At 39.4% G+C, this 18058-nt stretch overlaps 1 protein-coding gene across 1 annotated transcript in view; it reads right to left on the bottom strand.

The window, feature by feature from the left end:
- The window catches only part of LOC149089928 (neuroligin-4, X-linked-like), a 180844-nt gene that overhangs the window by 20066 nt on the left and 142720 nt on the right, over positions 1 to 18058 (bottom strand). Inside the window, exon 4 of the mRNA XM_089231090.1 lies at positions 7063 to 7852. Within this exon, the coding sequence (XP_089087216.1) occupies positions 7063 to 7852 (790 nt within the window). The remainder of the gene's footprint in view (positions 1 to 7062; positions 7853 to 18058) is intronic.

Below are 18058 nucleotides of genomic sequence, written 5' to 3'. Positions count from 1 at the left end.
ACGGCAACATATATATTTATCTGATTTAGAACAGCCGGTTTTATCGCAAGTATGAAAGCACGTTTATAACAGTTTGTTCCTATAGGTTCGAAATACGAGAATTGTAGCGAGGGGCGATTGTTGCTGCCACTGTTAATCGTGCCAACGTCTTCACCAACAAACTCACTTTTACCGGAGTTGTATAAAGCTAATCTTCGAAATGAGTGGAGGTTCGTGTACAGCGACGGACGGGAGAAGCGAGCGAGAGAGTTTCTGGCGGAAAATCCCTTAAAATCCGGAGCATGTTGAAATTAGTCAATTTAACAGATGACCACAGTCTAAGTTGGAAATGTTTCTCTTGTTAAATTTTGCACGTCATTTCTGAAAGAGACTTGCCATCTCCTTCCGTCTCTCTCTCTCTCTCTCTCTGTGTGTAGCATTCGCATCAACGAAATTGCGAATTCCGTGTCCCCTGAATGTATTAATTCCTTTTGCAGTCCTCGTGGTAATTTTGGAAGTTATGGCCGAAGCACCGTTTGCCCATTAACGTGCCATTATTTCTGGCGAAACGACACTAACTGAACGTAGTATAATTACGTTCGCCTTGCCCTCCGCTCGGCCTTACCCCCAGCGCGTTGCTTAGGACCTTTAATATGTAACGGCAAACTTCCACCTTGTCATAACGAGCTTATAAACTCACATGATGTTTGCTGTAGATATGTCTTCAAAATGTCTTTCGCCGTGTCGTTTACTGCCAATCATACGCTTTTGGGTTTTCGAAAGAGACTCTTTTCTCACTCACTCTTTCCCTCGTTTCAAATATTTAGTTTTATTCTGCGTTCGGCTGTAGTATTTCCTTCATGAAATAATACCTATCTATGATTTAGATTATATTTTCAGCTGTATTATTGTCTTTAAAAATGACGTTACAACTGAATAATTTACATATAAATGGATTGAGATGTATCCGATAATGATCATAAGTAATACGGATGTTTATATGGAGAGATATTTCGCTAGAGGTAACAAACCTTGAACAAAACTTGAGAACTATTGTAGATACCGAAGGAAGAATAGCGTCTCCATTTTCCAAAATTTTACAGGGAAGAAAAAAAATGTTTTAAAAATATCAGGAAAAATCTCATTAATAGTGAATGAATAGCGTTTACTTCAGTATCAGGGCTGGACAAATATCAGCAAATTTACATGCCCGACTGGGTATGTAACTTGAAATAATATATAGATGTCATTATCAATATTTTACACCCCCGAAAAATATTATAATTTCCTTCGCTATTTTAAAAAAATTTAAAGAAAAATTGATTTATTTCCATGTAATATATAGAAAGCGAGATATATTTACCTTTTTTTGAATAATCCAAATTTTGAAAGAAATGCGAATTCAAAAGTCCACCAATGAAAAATCTAACATTAGTCAAACCGCCACTTATGATTTACCGCGCTGTTGGCGTTTGAAAAAGGTCACCAAATCACAATTCACCTCGAATTATACAACCATAGACCGGGCATGGGCACGTGAGGACCTAGTGTGGCCAATCTTGCCACTGAGAAACGGGGGGGGGGACCAATCCTAATAAAAACCGTGACATCGTGAAAATTTTTTTGCAGAGGCCATAAGAGTGTCGAATGTAAGGAAATGAGTAAAATCACCTAATGTCACTCAACCATGGGCCTTGTATGGTTTAGTTCGATGTTATCCGACATTTCTTTGTCAATGAAAACCGCTGAAACTGATTGAATATCACTGCGAATCGTCGAAAACGGAAAAATAATTTGCGGACCGGCGAAAAGAAAAATATATATATATTGGGAAGAAAATGGAATGACTTTCTTAATTGGTCGTATTTCATAGTTATATACTTTGCCATTATAAATATCTGCGGGAAATCGCGTCAAGTTAGGATCCCTACTGTCACCTATTGAATAAAAATAAAACTATCTATTATAATTCTCAAAATAAAATGCTTAATGGTTTTAAACCGATATAGAGCATGGAAATTTACAATATATAGTATGCAATTATAAATTTTTATTTCTATGCTACCTACCGGTGTAAATTTTATGTACCGTAATATCGGTCGCTATATTTCTAAAAAAACAAAAGTTTATTGCCAAATAAATCCCTACAGCAAATGTAAAAATGCATATTTATATATCGTTTCATGCTACATAAGCTGATCAAAATTTGGTTTTATTTCTCTAAAAAATGAATATATCGAAAGAAAATACCTTTCATATTTTATTCTAACCAATTTCTATAAATTTAAATGTTTTCTGAAAGGTATTAGCGCTCGAAATTTCTCTGGATGAAAATTCTTGCGCATCCCTAAACCTTTTTTGTGCTTCTTCCAAAGGTCGATCCGGAAACGCTTTTGTGCCTTGGGGCAATATATTTGTTCAGCCATGTTGTATTCCAAAGTGTAGATAACAATATTATCTAAGTTTATTATTTATTTTTTCAAACATTAAACTTTCTGGATTCCCGAGAGACACACACACACACACATTTCTGCCTCCTTAAAACCTTATTTCGCAAGCACAGCACAGTCCAGATACTGTGCTGTGTTTGTTTCCCACTCGAACAGGTTTTTTTCCCCAACCTGTCGATCAGATCAATAACCAATCATAGATAAAGCGACACTGTTTCAGGTATATATACCCCTTTTTTCCTACCTTTGAGGTAGATAATTAATATGCTTACAGTATGTAAACAATAGAAATAAGATGGAGTATTAGTCTTTTTTTCTGTGTGTGTTTATTGTTCTCGGAGTTGGGGCGGGGACCTGCACAAAATTGGACAAATGTTGTCTTCTTGAAAGAGGATGTGACATTTTACAGAGGGTTTGGTTATTTTCCCTGCACCAGTTATTGTACTATACATCAGTGAAATTTGTGAATCCGCGAAAAGGGTTGAGTTTGAATTCACCAATAACTCGGGAGTACGAAATTGGTTTAGGAAATTCACTTTTAAATGTTCTCGAGGAGAAGATGCATGGTTAAGCTCACAAATCATTTTCTAACGCAGTTAGATTTGTCTATCACGCATATAATGTCTGTGGTAATTAAGTGGACTTGTAAAAAGAAAATACTCCGTCGAGAGAAGGAATAGATATATGTTTTGAGTAATACTTTATCCATAAGGTGGGGAATTCCACGCTGTAAAACTTCAGCAATTGGGTACGCGATGATCCCTAAATTTACTACATTACTGAGATAGAATGTACTATCTTGATATGCAATCTTGAGCGAGTGGCGTGTGGAAATATAAATAAATATAAATCAAATTTTCTTGCGAAGTATATTATATTTATTCATGCTATCGGAGCATCAACGACCGCGAATAAAGTTTCACTAAGTAATATATATAGAAAGGAAGGTAGAGGAATGGATTTTTCGGGATGCTCTAATGCTTGCGAAACCCTAATCGATCATATTGAATTGCGAGTTTTGACGGCCCGTGCAGCGACAAACGTCGGTGGCATCTCTTGAATATTTATTAGCTATTATAAATAGTTCAACTTTACCTCACTTTATTTAGAGGAAAGTAAAAGCACTTACTGTGTATCGGGATTCCCTGCGCCGTCATACGACATAAACTTGTCTCGTCGATGGAGATAAAAATGAGCTCAAATGGTATTCTGGAAACGGAACGACTTCTTTGTACGTTCCGTTTCTATGCAGTCTTAGTCAAGATTTATTTTTCGGGGCATTTTAAGAATATTGTTGAATTGGACTTGTAGAAAGTTGAGTAATGTGATAGGAATTGTGTATGGAAATAACTTCATAATGTAAATGGATGATTTTAAATCGCGCGCCGTACAGACACGGGCAGGATTCTCTCTCCCAAGCTTTTTATGCACTGTAAAAATTTCCTAATCAGACAAAAACTTAGTCAAATCTGAGTAAAGTTGAGCCATATTGACTGTTTTTAGTCCATCACTGTAACAATGTGGTCCCCAAAAAGACAAAAACCGTTTGTACTCGGTCGAGAAAAAGTTCAGATTATATAGCAAATGTATGGTCTGAAAATATTTCATGGGGAAAAAAAACGTGACATTGAATCAGTCATTGCTGAATAGAGAGAAGTTTACCAATAATTATCACTCAACAGTAAATGAGATCTCATTACTGCAGAGAAAACTGAACGCCCGTCGGAAAAGTGTCGTCATCCGTACCAAACACTGTACAGTCTGATTCAAAGCATGGTTACCGTATAGATGCGTCAACTTGCGGAGCTGTGATATGATCCAGTTGAACGATAGCGAAATCAATAATATTCAGCTATGCAACTTGAAAAGTGGAAATTATTCATGGAAATCTCCCCAATGCATGGAACTCCTATATGTATATATCCTCGATTAATGCCATGTAAGCAATACATCTTCCAGCTTGTCGGCACCGCTCAAACGGATAAAACCGTCCGGCACCAGAATTTCTCCGCTTAATGTTATTGTAATCAAACCATTGTAATTAAATATAATTTTCATTACATTTTTTATGTCTGATTTATTCGAGACGCTTTATTAATATTGGTATCATGCATCAGTTTTCAATATACAAACTATACTAACGTTGTAAAATGACAATTTAATTTGTTCCCCACGTAATTGGATAACCCACTTCATCGGATGTTATTATATATCATTATATTCATACACTGAAGAGCCAAAAAAACTGGTTTACCTGCCTAATATCGTGTAGGGCCCCCGTGAGCCCGCAGAAGTGCCGCAACACGACGTGCCATGGACTCGACTAATGTCTGAAGTAGTGCTGGAGGTAATTGACACCATGAATCCTGCAGGGCTGTCTATAAATCCGTAAGAGTAAGAGGGGGGTGGAGATCTGAACAGCACGTTACAAGGCATCCCAGATATGTTCAATAATGTTCATGTCTGGGGATTTAGGTGGCCAGCGGAAGTGTCTAAAGTCAGAAGAGTGTTCCTGGAGCCACTTTGTAGCAATTCTGGACGTGTGGGGGTGTCGCATTGTCCTGCTGAAATTGTCCAAGTCCTGTCGGAATACACGATGGACATGAATGGGTGCAAGTGATCAGACAGGATGCTTACGTACCTGTCACCTGTCAGAGTCGTATGTAGACGTATCAGGGGTCTCACATCACGCCAACTGCACACGCCCCATACCATCACAGAGCCTCCACCAGCTTGAACAGTCCCCTGTTGACATGTAGGGTCCATGGATTCATGAGGTTGTCTCCATACCTGTACACGTCCATCAGCTCGAAACAATTGCAACCGAGAGTCGTCAGACCAGGCAACGTGTTTCCAGTCCTCAACAGTCCAATGTCGGTGTTGTCGGGCCCAGGCGAGGCGTAAAGCGTTGTGTCGTGCAGTCATCAAGGGTACACGAGTGGGCCTTCTGCTCCGAAAGCCCATATCGATGATGTTTCGTTGAATGGTTCACACGCTGACACTTGTTGATGGCCCAGCATTGAAATCTGCAACAATTTGCGGAAGGGTTGCACGTCTGTCACGTTTAATGATTCTCGTCAGTCGTCTCTGGTCCCGTTCTTGCATGATCTTTTTCCGGCCGCAGCGATGTCGTAGATTTAATTTTTTACCAGATTCCCGATATTCACGGTACACTCGTGAAATGGTCGTGTGTGAAAATCCAAATTTCATCGCTACCTCGGACATGCTATGTCCCATCTCTCGTGCGCCGACTATAACACCACGTTCAAACTCACTTAAATCTCGATAACCTGCCATTGTAGCAGCAGTAACTGATCTAACAACTATGCCGGACACTTGTTGTGTTATATAGGAGTTGCCGACCGCAGCGCTGTACTCTGATTGGTTCCATATCTATTTTATTTGCATACGCATGCCTGTACCAGTTTTTATGGCTCTTCAGTTTATATATTTTGCTGGAATCGTTGATATCTGATTAAGTGGGGCTGGCTGCATTGCGAACAAAATTACAGAACATGAACAATCACCAATACATATGGGGAGTGTCGCAAAAGCGTACCGCAAAAATAAGAGAGGCCATTGTACCAAGACAAATATTGATAACTCAAGACAAATAATATTTTCAAAGAACCCTAATACACTAATTCGGGAAATGCGTGCAGAACTCCACTTCAGAAGTCACCAAAATGTGGACACCTTGCTAAAACTATGAGGATTTACAGGGGAATTCTTCTCACCAGTCGCAGGCAATGAATACAAGGAAAATACTTTTCAATTTCTAATTTTATTAAATGTATGAGAGGAAAATACTTTTTCTTCTCACTTCCAGGGTTATTTTAGAACCGGCGTCATCTTAAATAAAATGTTAACATGCACAGAAAGTAATTTTTAGCTCTACGCTTCTTTGGGAACAATGTTTGTTTGACCGTGTATTATCATCTGACTTAGTTTGGCGGTGGAGTTTCGGGATATCATGCTACTGCCAATGCCCGAAGTGCGGCCACTTCTCGAAAGTTTTCACAGAAATGATTCAGGCCTTTGGTGGCCAATTCGTGAAGTGGCTGGAAATAGCTAGCCAATGTTCGATTTGCTGATGTAAGAGGGTAGGCTCCAAGTCAATGTTTTCATCACTAACGTGGCTACATGGCTATATATAATAGTTACATTAGATTAGATCTATGTGACGAGAGAGGAATAAAGATAATTTTCAGAGGAAGTTCCATTTATATAATAATAACAGACATATAGTTTTTTTCCTGTCAAATTTTGAAGGAAAAATGATTACTTTATCAGCCTGCGATATGATGTATTGCCACAGCTAAATTGGACTTAATAATCAGAAGAAGAAAAAAACACGCCAAATGGCGATGACCCCGAATCCTGCATTCCCCTTTCGGACTTTGGTAGGGATCTTCAGCCACTTCACGAACTGGCGGGCCAAAACTCGAATATCGTACATTGGCCGGGTAAATTGACGATGAAATTGACCAATCCGTGAACTGGCCGATTTCGGGCTTTGGCAGTTACATATACATTCAGCATAGTAATTAAAAAATAAAAAGGGGAGGCAACAAGGAAAAGGTTCATTTAATTTCATAAATGAGAATGAATGACTAGTTGATGTTATGCTTACCCGGATCTCGCGAAGTTTATCCAATAGGACATGACAGCCTCCGCTAAAGTAATTTCAGATCGTGAGTAGTTCTTAGAAAAATGTGACAAAGAGCCAACGAGAGGCGCTCCGAATATGTAAGGTAGGTCCTCGCCATGTATACAGCCTTGCCTCTGGGAATAGTCCCCACTTTCTGTCTGGTAGCCGAACACGTAGAAGTAAGACTTTCGGTGCGTTTTCGAATGGTAATTCCCAGCTCTCAGCACTGGGGCGACTACCAGTCCGTCACCAAGCGCGTCGATTGTCGAATCAAGAATGTTGACAGGATGCTGTACCGGCCTCGTCCAGTCCGTGTATTCGTTGACGATGGTCAGGAATATCTCCTGGAGGTGGAAGTTGAAAATGTTCCTTATGAGCGTCCTGAGCAACCTGTCCCTCCTCTCGGAATCGATACCGTGCCTTTCTTCTTGAGAAGATAGCTGGAAATAGTTCTCGATCCTCGTAACTCCGAACATAAGGTCGTATTGACCGAACAGGCTGTCTTTCTCCTGCATCCGAACCAGAGGATCAACGGGGATCACTATCCCATCGACGGTTGGACCGAACGCCGACAAATGTTCCGGAACCATGAGCTGTATTCGGAGGATATCCGACAGTTTCCTCTGACGCATGCAGTCCAGCATGAGCGCGCTTTCTTGCACGGGACAGTTCAGTATCCTGGAAATATGACGAGCGTAAGTCAGAGCCTCGTGAGCTATAGCCCAGGGACTTAGTGCAGATCCGCTTTGCATGATCGCTCGGTGGAATAATCCTAGAGAAGAAGGGAATCGGAAAGAGGAGAGAGAAACACATATAAGATTACTTTGCACCATATTTTGGTCTTCAGTATCTAGATAATAGGATAATATCTAGAAACTATACATGGTCCTGAGGAAAGTCCTTTGGTTTCATTTTACCGGTGAATCTTTGATTCTAGAGAAATACTTCTAATTAGGAAAAGTATCCAAATAACATGTAGAATTCAGATGCGTCTTTCATATTGCAAGGGGTTGTATAGTTATTAAAATATAAATCATAACTTTTCATACTGACACCCTGTCCTAAAAAACCGAATTAGAAAGTTGTTGCCCTGTTTCTTTGAGGTCAATGAAAAAAAGCATTCTTCGTTTTCAAGTACAGTATTCACTAAGATAGTGCGTTTCAAAACTAGAGAAAAGATGGGGGGAAAACAGCATAAAAACGGACAAGCTCATATTATGCTGTTTTCTCCCTAAAGTTCCTCCAATTTTTGGATTCAAATATCTCAACGAATGTTGAACTAGTTGTTACATCAGGAGAGAGAGATGGGGCGTAAAGTTTCTAATTTAGTTTTCGTAAACAGGGTGACCAAATATTTTTTGTAGTAAATATACAACCCCTTGCAATACGAATGGGTATCTACTATGTTATTCGGATACTTCTCATTGGAAATATGATTCTAGGATTCTAGGTACACCTGTAAAATGCGGCAAGGGACTTCCTTTACTACCATGAATTAAATATATGTTTCGTACCTATATACTGTGAAACCTCACTACAGTAATACTCAATAAACGATAAATCCCTCTATAACGATATTTTTCTTTTCAAATCTCCGAATAAATTTTATGATGGTACTTACAATGCCAATTCAGAAGAGATTCCAACAACAGCATAAATTTGACGGCGCCTAATGATAACCCTACTTCATGATACAACGATTACCCCCCCCCCCCCCATAGCCTACAACGATATTTTCTCTTTTTTCGTAGAGTATTGTTATATCCACATTTCACTGCACTCACCTCTTAATTTTTACATCTACATTATAATAGAGTAATTCCAAAGAGTACTAACGACTCAAAAATTAGTATATAACAGATGCACTCATGTTCGAAAAATTTGAATCAATACTCGCTTCTGTATTCACGCATTTCCAAATGCTGCAATATATTCTATATATACTGTCAATAAATGCCTCATCTTTATCAGGATGGATTTTTCACGACAAGAATACATTCAGGAGTTTTTGCATTTCCCACCATAATAACTAGTGAATAAGTTTATTTACTATATCCCTGTGCAATCCGAAGTCTTAGTAGATACAAAATCTTTGGAGTTACGTCGAATGCAATTCCGTCAGCTCAACGTTTGTGAAGCAGTGCTACGTGTATAAAGAGATGTGCACACATACTTTGTGGGAGAGGAAATAAATTTTATATAAGCCCCCGTAGATAATTATTTGAATTAATCGTTGAATATGAAATTCAAATCTTATTATAAATTCAATGATAAGATTCAAATCTAATAATATTTGTTCGCCAACTTTCTTTTGTAATGGAATTCGTCATTTTAATATTTGATTTTGAATGAGGCGCTCTTGCGAGTGGATATTAATTCATTTCGTACATCCTGGGGCGAGAAATAATTTAATATTGGCGAAAGCTACGAAATATATATGTTGTATGATGTACTCCCGATAGTTCTGACGTAAAAGTGTTTTTTTAATTGGTTGGGTACCAAGATTTGTATGTTTTTCAAACGTTAAAATATACAGGATAATTCAGGAAAGATAAGAAAAACTTTAAGAGGCGGTAGTACATACAAAAACAAACAATTTTCATCACATAATACATGGTCTAACACGAAATTATGTTAGCGCGTCGCAATCGTGTTAGCGCGTTTCGCAACGGCCTCTCCGCAAACGTCATAACAGCATTCCTGTTGAAATTTATTGGAAGAAAAGGAACACTACATGCATGCAAATGTAACCTGGGGAAGTGGAAGAAAAACCGCATACAAATCTGCATCAGAGTAAATAAAAGGCGCAGACGCCAGCCCTGTGAGGTAATTCCAGCGTGGAGCCGTTCTAACAGCCGTAACCGACGGGATGATGGCGCGCATTTCGTTTACGGAGCTGCAAATGGAAGTACCACAGACGCAACACGTATGCACGGTGAGCGTTTCAAAGCCCCCCCCCCCGCCACTTGGTTGCCCAATCCGAAAACATTTGCGCGCTTGTATCGGCAGCTGTACGAAATGGGGCTGGATAACTTCACAGGGCTGTTGTCCGCGCCTTTTGCTCACTGTGACGCAGACTTGCATACGGTTTCTTCTTCTACCCAAGGTTATATTTGCATATGAATGGTGTTCTTTTTCTACCGATAAATTTCAACAGGAATGCCGTTATGACGTTAGTGAGCGGCCGGCGCGTTTGCGTTTCATGTTAGACCACACATTGTTTGATGACGATTGCTTGCATTAATGTGTAATGCATCACTTCTTAAATTTTTTCCCATCTTTTCTGAATCACCCTGTATAAAAAATAAATAAATAGACTTAATTATGATTTTTATTTATAGATTTTAAGATTCCCAGTATTAGGGACTCTACTTTTCCTTGATTCAAAACAGTGCCGTTTTTCATTTTTCACATCCAGAGAGATTTCTCATATAATAGAAATGTTTAATTCCGCTAATATATGATAATTTTTCCGTTGGATATTAAAAGCGGAATTCTGAGCCCGTCGGACTCATTAAAATTTTAATTTAATGAGTTTTTTTTAATTTTAATCTCATTAAGCTGATAATAAAGGAGGAACGTGAGCAATCTGCATTTCATGGTTAATGAAAATTGTGTCTGCCAAAGCCTATAGTTTCATCGTAATAATGGTTGTCGTGGAAAAGTTATTATCGTCATGACATGACGGACATGAAAACGCACATCTGGGAAAATGTGCATCTCATCTTCCCTCTCATGGTAGTTAAACTTTTTTGTTCAAATACTGGATTTTTTTATTTAAAATTTTTTACATGGCGTTGGGGCATGCTTATATTTAAATTGATGGCGATAACCTGCACATAAATTTGAATTTTTTATCGGTGAAACTTGATTTTCGTGACCGGAAAAAACAAAAACACGTACGAAGCGGAAAGAATTGAATTTGAGGTTAAAGAAAAATCCGCATGGATCCTGAACCGAATTCATTGTAGAGTCTAGGTAACAAATCAATTGAAATTCAACTCGTAACACAAAATTCGTATTTAAAATTGTGTTATTTAAATCTCTGGTTGCAAATATAATTAAACCTCGATATAAAGATGCTCTGTGAACCAAGAAAAATAACGTTTTATAGCGATCGTCGTTATATCCAGAGGCAGCCGTATAACATTACAGTTCAGTCATTTCCTAACAAGACTTGAAAAAATATCGTTGCAATGGAATTTACCGTTGTATCGAGTATTGTTGTAGCGAGGTTCTACTGTATATTTGAATCAGAAAAAATATGTACATTTGACTAAAATATATAGTCCGGTTTCAATTTTTTTTCTTTTCTCAAAGTTTACATCATACAACGGTATTTCGTATCTCTACGTCTAGACTCTGACAGCGAAGTTTTTTAGTACTTTAACTACAGCTGCTCCTGAACATTTCATAAATCCGCGGTTTCGCTGATACTCGCTCCATGGCTATAAGCTCCTGCAATCATCACATGTTCAAAGTTAATCACATCACTTTCTTCCCCATATTTTCGTGAACAATCGCCCCATACTACTGTCTCAGAAACCAAGTTAACCAAGAGTTTTACGTTTTTATACTAGCCTAGCCCTGCGAAGTTTTTCCAACAGCTGGCTGATGCGAAGATGAATTTAACTCTTTACCGAGTCAACAACATCTAAGGCAGAAGGCCTCCGCGCGAAGCTTGTGAAGTCACTAAAGCAAACCATTCCTCCTATAGCCATTGGATATACTACAAAAAAGGGGTAAAGATGCGCATGCGTCGGCCTGCTATATCCAATGGCTATAGGTGAAATGACCTTCTTCCGTGACGTCACGAGCTTCACGCGGAGTCCTTATGCTGTACATGGTGTTGCCCGAGTTTTGTCCGACTGTCCATGTACGGCTCCATTCAGCGCACAATAACTCTGAGGAAAGATTGATATTCGTTGCCTTTTCTGGTGGTATAGGACGCTCACCTGGCAAATGAGAGGACATGGGCTCGATTCCCCGCAAGGGCACTTGAATTATATTTCTTTCGTAAATTCATCTTCGCGTTAGCCAGCTGTTGAAAACCTTCGTATGGATAGCGGAGAGTGATATGCTTGGATTACCCTAGCCCTGTAGTGGCAACAGCGTGATGCCATTGCTTATTTGTTTAAAACCGTCAGGAGCACATAATGAATCATCCAATCAGTGCACATATGTACTAATATCGCACAACGCCCTTCAAGCTCCTCAAATCTCAGCGATAAACACTGACTGGATTCAAATAAATTATTTGACTTACCTAGAGTATAATCCGATTTATAAACAAAAAATAATAATATAAATTTCGTAAAATATATACGTTTGCCAAAATGATTTATTGAACTAATATAAATTTCTACTCACATACCCAGAGAAATAAATCACATTTCATTGCACCGTTGATATCAGAAAATTTTTAATCGAATTTTTATTAATGGAAATTAATGTTTTAATGAGAGTATCATTTCACTCCCATTTTTTTCCCTCATCTAAACAGGAAAAGAAAAAACCTTTCACAGCATTCACTAATAATTCATTTTTAATTAAATTTTGTAAAGTTTTTCCTTCGGTGTTGATAAGTTACAGCTAAGAACTATTAATCACGCCATTACATTTTACTTGGAGAGAATGCCATTAGATTATATTTTTCAACGGGAAAGGAAAAACAACCAAATGAAACAAACTTTCAACGATAAGCTTCTTAAAAAGTCGAGTTGGAAAAATGAATAACAGTGTGTAATAGAAGAAAAATTCCGTTATATATATATAAATGTGTTCTCCAATTAGCTCTAGGGGCTGGCAATTTAATTGGCTTCAACTTCGTATTTAGACAATGGCGTAATGAGACCTCCCTTATTTTACAAATGAAACCCCCCCCCCGACCCTCTACCTCCCACCTGAATCTTCGGAACAAATCCCGACCTGCTCGAAACTAATTCTTTTAATTTACCAACAGAACAACGGAATGATTGAAATTCCCGGATCCTTGAGATTCGTCCGCCTCCGGGGCTTAAAAGCATCTTCATCAGGATCTTTCCTCCTTCTGTGAGGCTCTTCGTCTTCGGGAAAATCGTTTTCTTCGTTCGTTCTCAGGGATCAATTCTATCGCTCGATCGATTTCTCAAAAACACTCAGTGAACTCGACAAGATTTAAGAGGCCAACCTCTGAGAGGCTGTTGAATGTTGTGACAACACCCACCGCCCCCCCTCCGCCATTTTGATTTTTCTTCGGCTGAGATCATTTGTTTGTCTCCTTGTCTTCATTTGTACGAACTGTGTGTGTGTGTGTGGTTTCCGGACACTGGAATAGCGTAAGGGTCTGAATATTCATTTAGAGGACACTAAAGTTTAGTTTTTTGTACGCCATATACAGGGTGATCATAATTAAAGCTTCCCGTTCTCTGAGTAATTATTTTCTCACAAACTGCTTATCCGAATACTGCCAAACATTTTAGGATATCTCAATGAGACCATGAGAGGGCGATTTATGAAATAAAAATAAATTCAATTTTCGACCACCAGGTGAAAAAGTGGCGCTTTTTACTCAATTTTCCTTGTTCCCATGAACTATATAGTGTATATACCAACTTTCAATGGAATACGTCCTCCAGAAAGGGCGCAAAATCGGTCTGAGTAGTGTCAGTATACTGGAGGTTGCTACATTTGTCTGAAGAGTGTCGGTATACTGAAACTACTCAGACCTAAACTGAAGAGCCAAAAAAACTGGTCCAGACATGCGTATGCAAATAAAGAGATATGGAACCAATCAGAGTACGGTGCTGCGATCGGCAACGCCTATATAACACAACAAGTGTCTGGCATAGTTGTTAGATCGGTTACTGCTGCTACAATGGCAGGTTATCGAGATTTAAGTGAGTTTGAACGTAGTGTTATAGTCGGCGCACGAGAGATGGGACATAGCATCTCCGAGGTAGCGATGAAATTTGGATTTACACGTACGACCATTTCACGAGTGTACCGTGAATATCGGGAATCCGGTAAAAAATTAAATCTACGACATCGCTGCGGCCGGAAAAAGATCATGCAAGAACGGAACTGACGAGAATCATTAAACGTGACAGACGTGCAACCCTTTCGCAAATTGCTGCAGATTTCAATGCTCGGCCATCGACAAGTGTCAGCGTGCGAACCATTCAACGATATGGGCTTTCGGAGCGGAAGGCCCACTCGTGTACCCTTGATGACTGCACGACAGAAAGCTTTACGCCTCGCCTGGGCCCGACAACACCGACATTGGATTGTTGAGGACTGGAAACACGTTGCCTGGTCTGACGAGCCTCGGTTCCAATTGCTTCGAGCTGATGGACGTGTACGGGTATGGAGACAACCTCATGAATCCATGGACCCTACATGGCAACAGGGGACTGTTCAAGCTGGTGGAGGCTCTGTGATGGTATGGGGCGTGTGCAGTTGGCGTGATATGGGACCCCTGATACATCTAGATACGACTCTGACAGGTGACAGGTACGTAAGCATCCTGTCTGATCACCTGCACCCATTCATGTCCATTGCGCATTCCGACGGACTTGGACAATTTCAGCAGGACAATGCGACACCCCACACGTCCAGAATTGCTACAAAGTGGCTCCAGGAACACTCTTCTGACTTAAGACACTTCCGCTGGCCACCTAAATCCCCAGACATGAACATATCTGGGATGCCTTGCAACGTGCTGTTCAGAAGAGATCTCCACCCCCCTCTTACTCCTACGGATTTATGGACAGCCCTGCAGGATTCTTTTGTGTCAATTACCTCCAGCACTACTTCAGACATTAGTTGAGTCCATGCCACGCCGTGTTGCGGCACTTCTGCGGGCTCGCGGGGGCCCTACACGATATTAGGCAGGTTCACCAGTTTTTTTGGCTCTTAAGTGTATATAGCGTCCGTTCTGGTAGACGTATTCCATTGAAACTTGTAATGCGCGCTATATGGATCATGGAAAAAGGAAATTTTTTTCAGTGTAAAAAAGTGCCACATTTTCACATGGTAGGCGAAAATTGAACTAATTTTTTGTTTAAATTTCATAAATCTCCTTTCCATGGTCTCATTAAGATATCCTGAAAGTTTGAGAGTATTCGGATAACGGGTCATTCAAGTATTACGCCAGCATCTATGGGGGAGGGGGTTTCGATTTGCTTACTTTTGATGACAAGGGGGGTTTGGATGATGCTTACGTCATCAACCACCCTTTATGAAGATATGAAATATTCTTAATGGCATCTTATTCGGTGCGCCAAAAACGGAAAAAAATTTCGATAGTTATTGGACACCTGAACTAACATTCTACCTATTGATAAGTCCCCTACAAAGCCACTTTAATTATCTCAGTTTCACGGATCCTTCAAGTGCTCTGAAAATGTTTCAGGGGCAGCTTAAGTACTCTGGAACTGTGCCACGCGTAACTCAAGTGATCCGCAATTATGCCACGCATCTCTTAAGTAATCTGGGAATGTTCCGCGGGTAACTTCAGTAATGTAGAACCGCACTGGGGACCGCTTAAGTGCTCTAAAACTGTGCCACATGTCACTCAAGGGATCTGTAAATGTTCCACGGATCGTTTAAGTGTTCTGTAACTGTGTCGCGGGTTACTTAGGTGATCTTTGAATATGAAAGTGATCTGTGATGAAAGTGATCTGAAAATGTGCCACGGGCCACTTAAATGCTCTGGAAGTGTGCCACTGGTCATTTAAACGATTTATAAATGTGCCGCTAAGTTCATTTTTACTAAATTAGTTTTCAGGGGGGCAAGCCACATCAGATGATGTTCAGGGCCACATTTGTGCTGCGGGTTAAGGGTTTACCATATATGGCTTAGAGGGTAGCAATGAAGTTTTTAAAGAGAAATTTTAAGTTCTTACTCTTTAAATAGCATCGAAATTAACAAAAATCGATTATAACAACATATGAAGATATTTTGTTTCGAAATTTTAATTTTTTAAAATATTTTTCGCATTAAACACACGAGCCTTATATGCCCCCCCCCCCTGCGTACGGTTCTGATCCCACCATTATGCGTTAAAAGGTAGGGGACAGTGATGACGAAATTTTGCTGACAAGGGGGCTAAATGGCTAAAAATTTGCTTAAGTAATACTTGAACGGCCCCTAAGCAGTTTGTGAGAAATTAACTACTTAAAGGATGCCATAATTAGTTGCGACCCGGCTCTAGAGCCATACTTACTACTCAGAGTATGGGAACTTTAATTGTAATCACTCTGTACTCACTTTGCTTGTCTGTAATTTTTTTTCAAATACTTATATTTATGGAAACTTATATCAGGGATCTTTGAAACAAGTATTACAAGAGCGTTATTGGAAGTAGCCTGCATGTTAATAGTGCGAAAAATAATTATTCTAGTAATTTCACATTCCCTTGCTGTTTCCCAGTGATTGCAGTAAATAGCAGTATTTTCCAGTATTTTTGCATTACTTGTGTGCTGTAATATTTTTTTAGATGAGTTAATTTTATTTAATCAGTTGAAACACAGTCACAAAACATTTCTGGGCTAAGGTAGCTTAGCAGCTTCAAAAATAGCAATTGGTGCATGCTTGTCGATAATAATAATAACGAGAGCAAAAAAAAAAAAAATATATATATATATATATATAACTGGTTGTGTGTCATGCACACTTAACAATCGTCTTGGTAAGTCTGATAAATTTATCACTTTTACCGGCGAATATGCATAATACCCAAGCGTCTTTTGTAAATTTGATAAATACTACAAAAAAAATACTTTCATGGAGATTATGTGTAATACGCAAACGCCGTTGGAAAATTCCAACTGAGTCTGGTATGTGTAACTAATATAGTCGAGCCTCGATATAATAATAACAAATTTTACGATCGTACCCCGAGAAAATGGTACCATACATGTATGAATTATGATGTATAGTAAAAATGTATGAGTATCATGAGAAAATAGTACATGATCGAAAAAGTACGAATACGTATATAGTATGAATTATCATGTCAACCGACGAAGCGACGCTTGGGTACTATGCATAATCGTCGGTAAAAGTGATGAATTTAAGCAAATTTATCAAACTTACCAAAAATCTTGGTAAGTAGTATTAGCCAAAAATATATATATATACTTATCAAGATATTAACATAACTAAAAATTTTGTAAGTATACATAATAACCGGTTATTATGTATAATAACGAAATTTATCATAATATATATACAGCTGGCCACCCAAATTGCAACACCAAGAAAGACAAGAGATATCGCAACAATATTTATTTTGTAGATAACATGTTGACCAAGCATCAAATGATTAAATTTATAGACTTCTGTGAAGTGTGGTTCCTGCCAAAATCAGTAGCCAGAGTAGCCGCCATTGTTGGAGATCACCGCTGCCACACGCCTCGGCATTGATTCAAAGAGACTTTGGATATGTTCTTGGGGTACAGCAGACCAAGCAGCTTCCACGCGTTGCCAAAGTTGATCTGGTGTGGCAGCTGGGGATGTAATCTGGGTCAATCGTTGAGCAACCATGGACCACGTGTTTTCTATCGGCGAAAGATCCGGAGAGCGAGCTGGCCAGGGAAGCAATTCAATCTGGCGATTGACGAAGAACCTTTGGACAATGCGTGCCACGTGTGGTCGCGCATTATCCTGTTGAAATATGGCTGTGGGCAAGCCCTGAATGTAAGGAAGGATAACTGGCTCCAACACCTCGGAGATGTAGCTCTGGCTTTTTAAAGTACCGGCAATGCGTACTAGAGGAGTGCGAGAGTGATATCCAATACCGCCCCATACCATAATACCCGGTGCGGGACCAGTGTGGCGGTGCATAACGCAGCTGTTCAGCATCCTCTCTCCATGGTGTCTCCAGACTCGAATCCGACCATCGTGGTGTTGCAGACAGAAGCTTGACTCGTCAGTAAAGACAATTTCATTCCATTGTGCCGTCCACATCCTTCTTTCATCGCACCATTGGCGGCG

Source organism: Pholcus phalangioides, unplaced genomic scaffold (assembly GCF_987345545.1).
Source record: "Pholcus phalangioides strain wild (caught in Gottingen) unplaced genomic scaffold, Ppha-v1.0 ptg000001l_1, whole genome shotgun sequence".
NCBI lineage: Eukaryota > Metazoa > Arthropoda > Arachnida > Araneae > Pholcidae > Pholcus > Pholcus phalangioides.
Note: the sequence above shows the minus strand (reverse complement) of the source record. Positions and strands in the feature narration are given on the sequence as shown.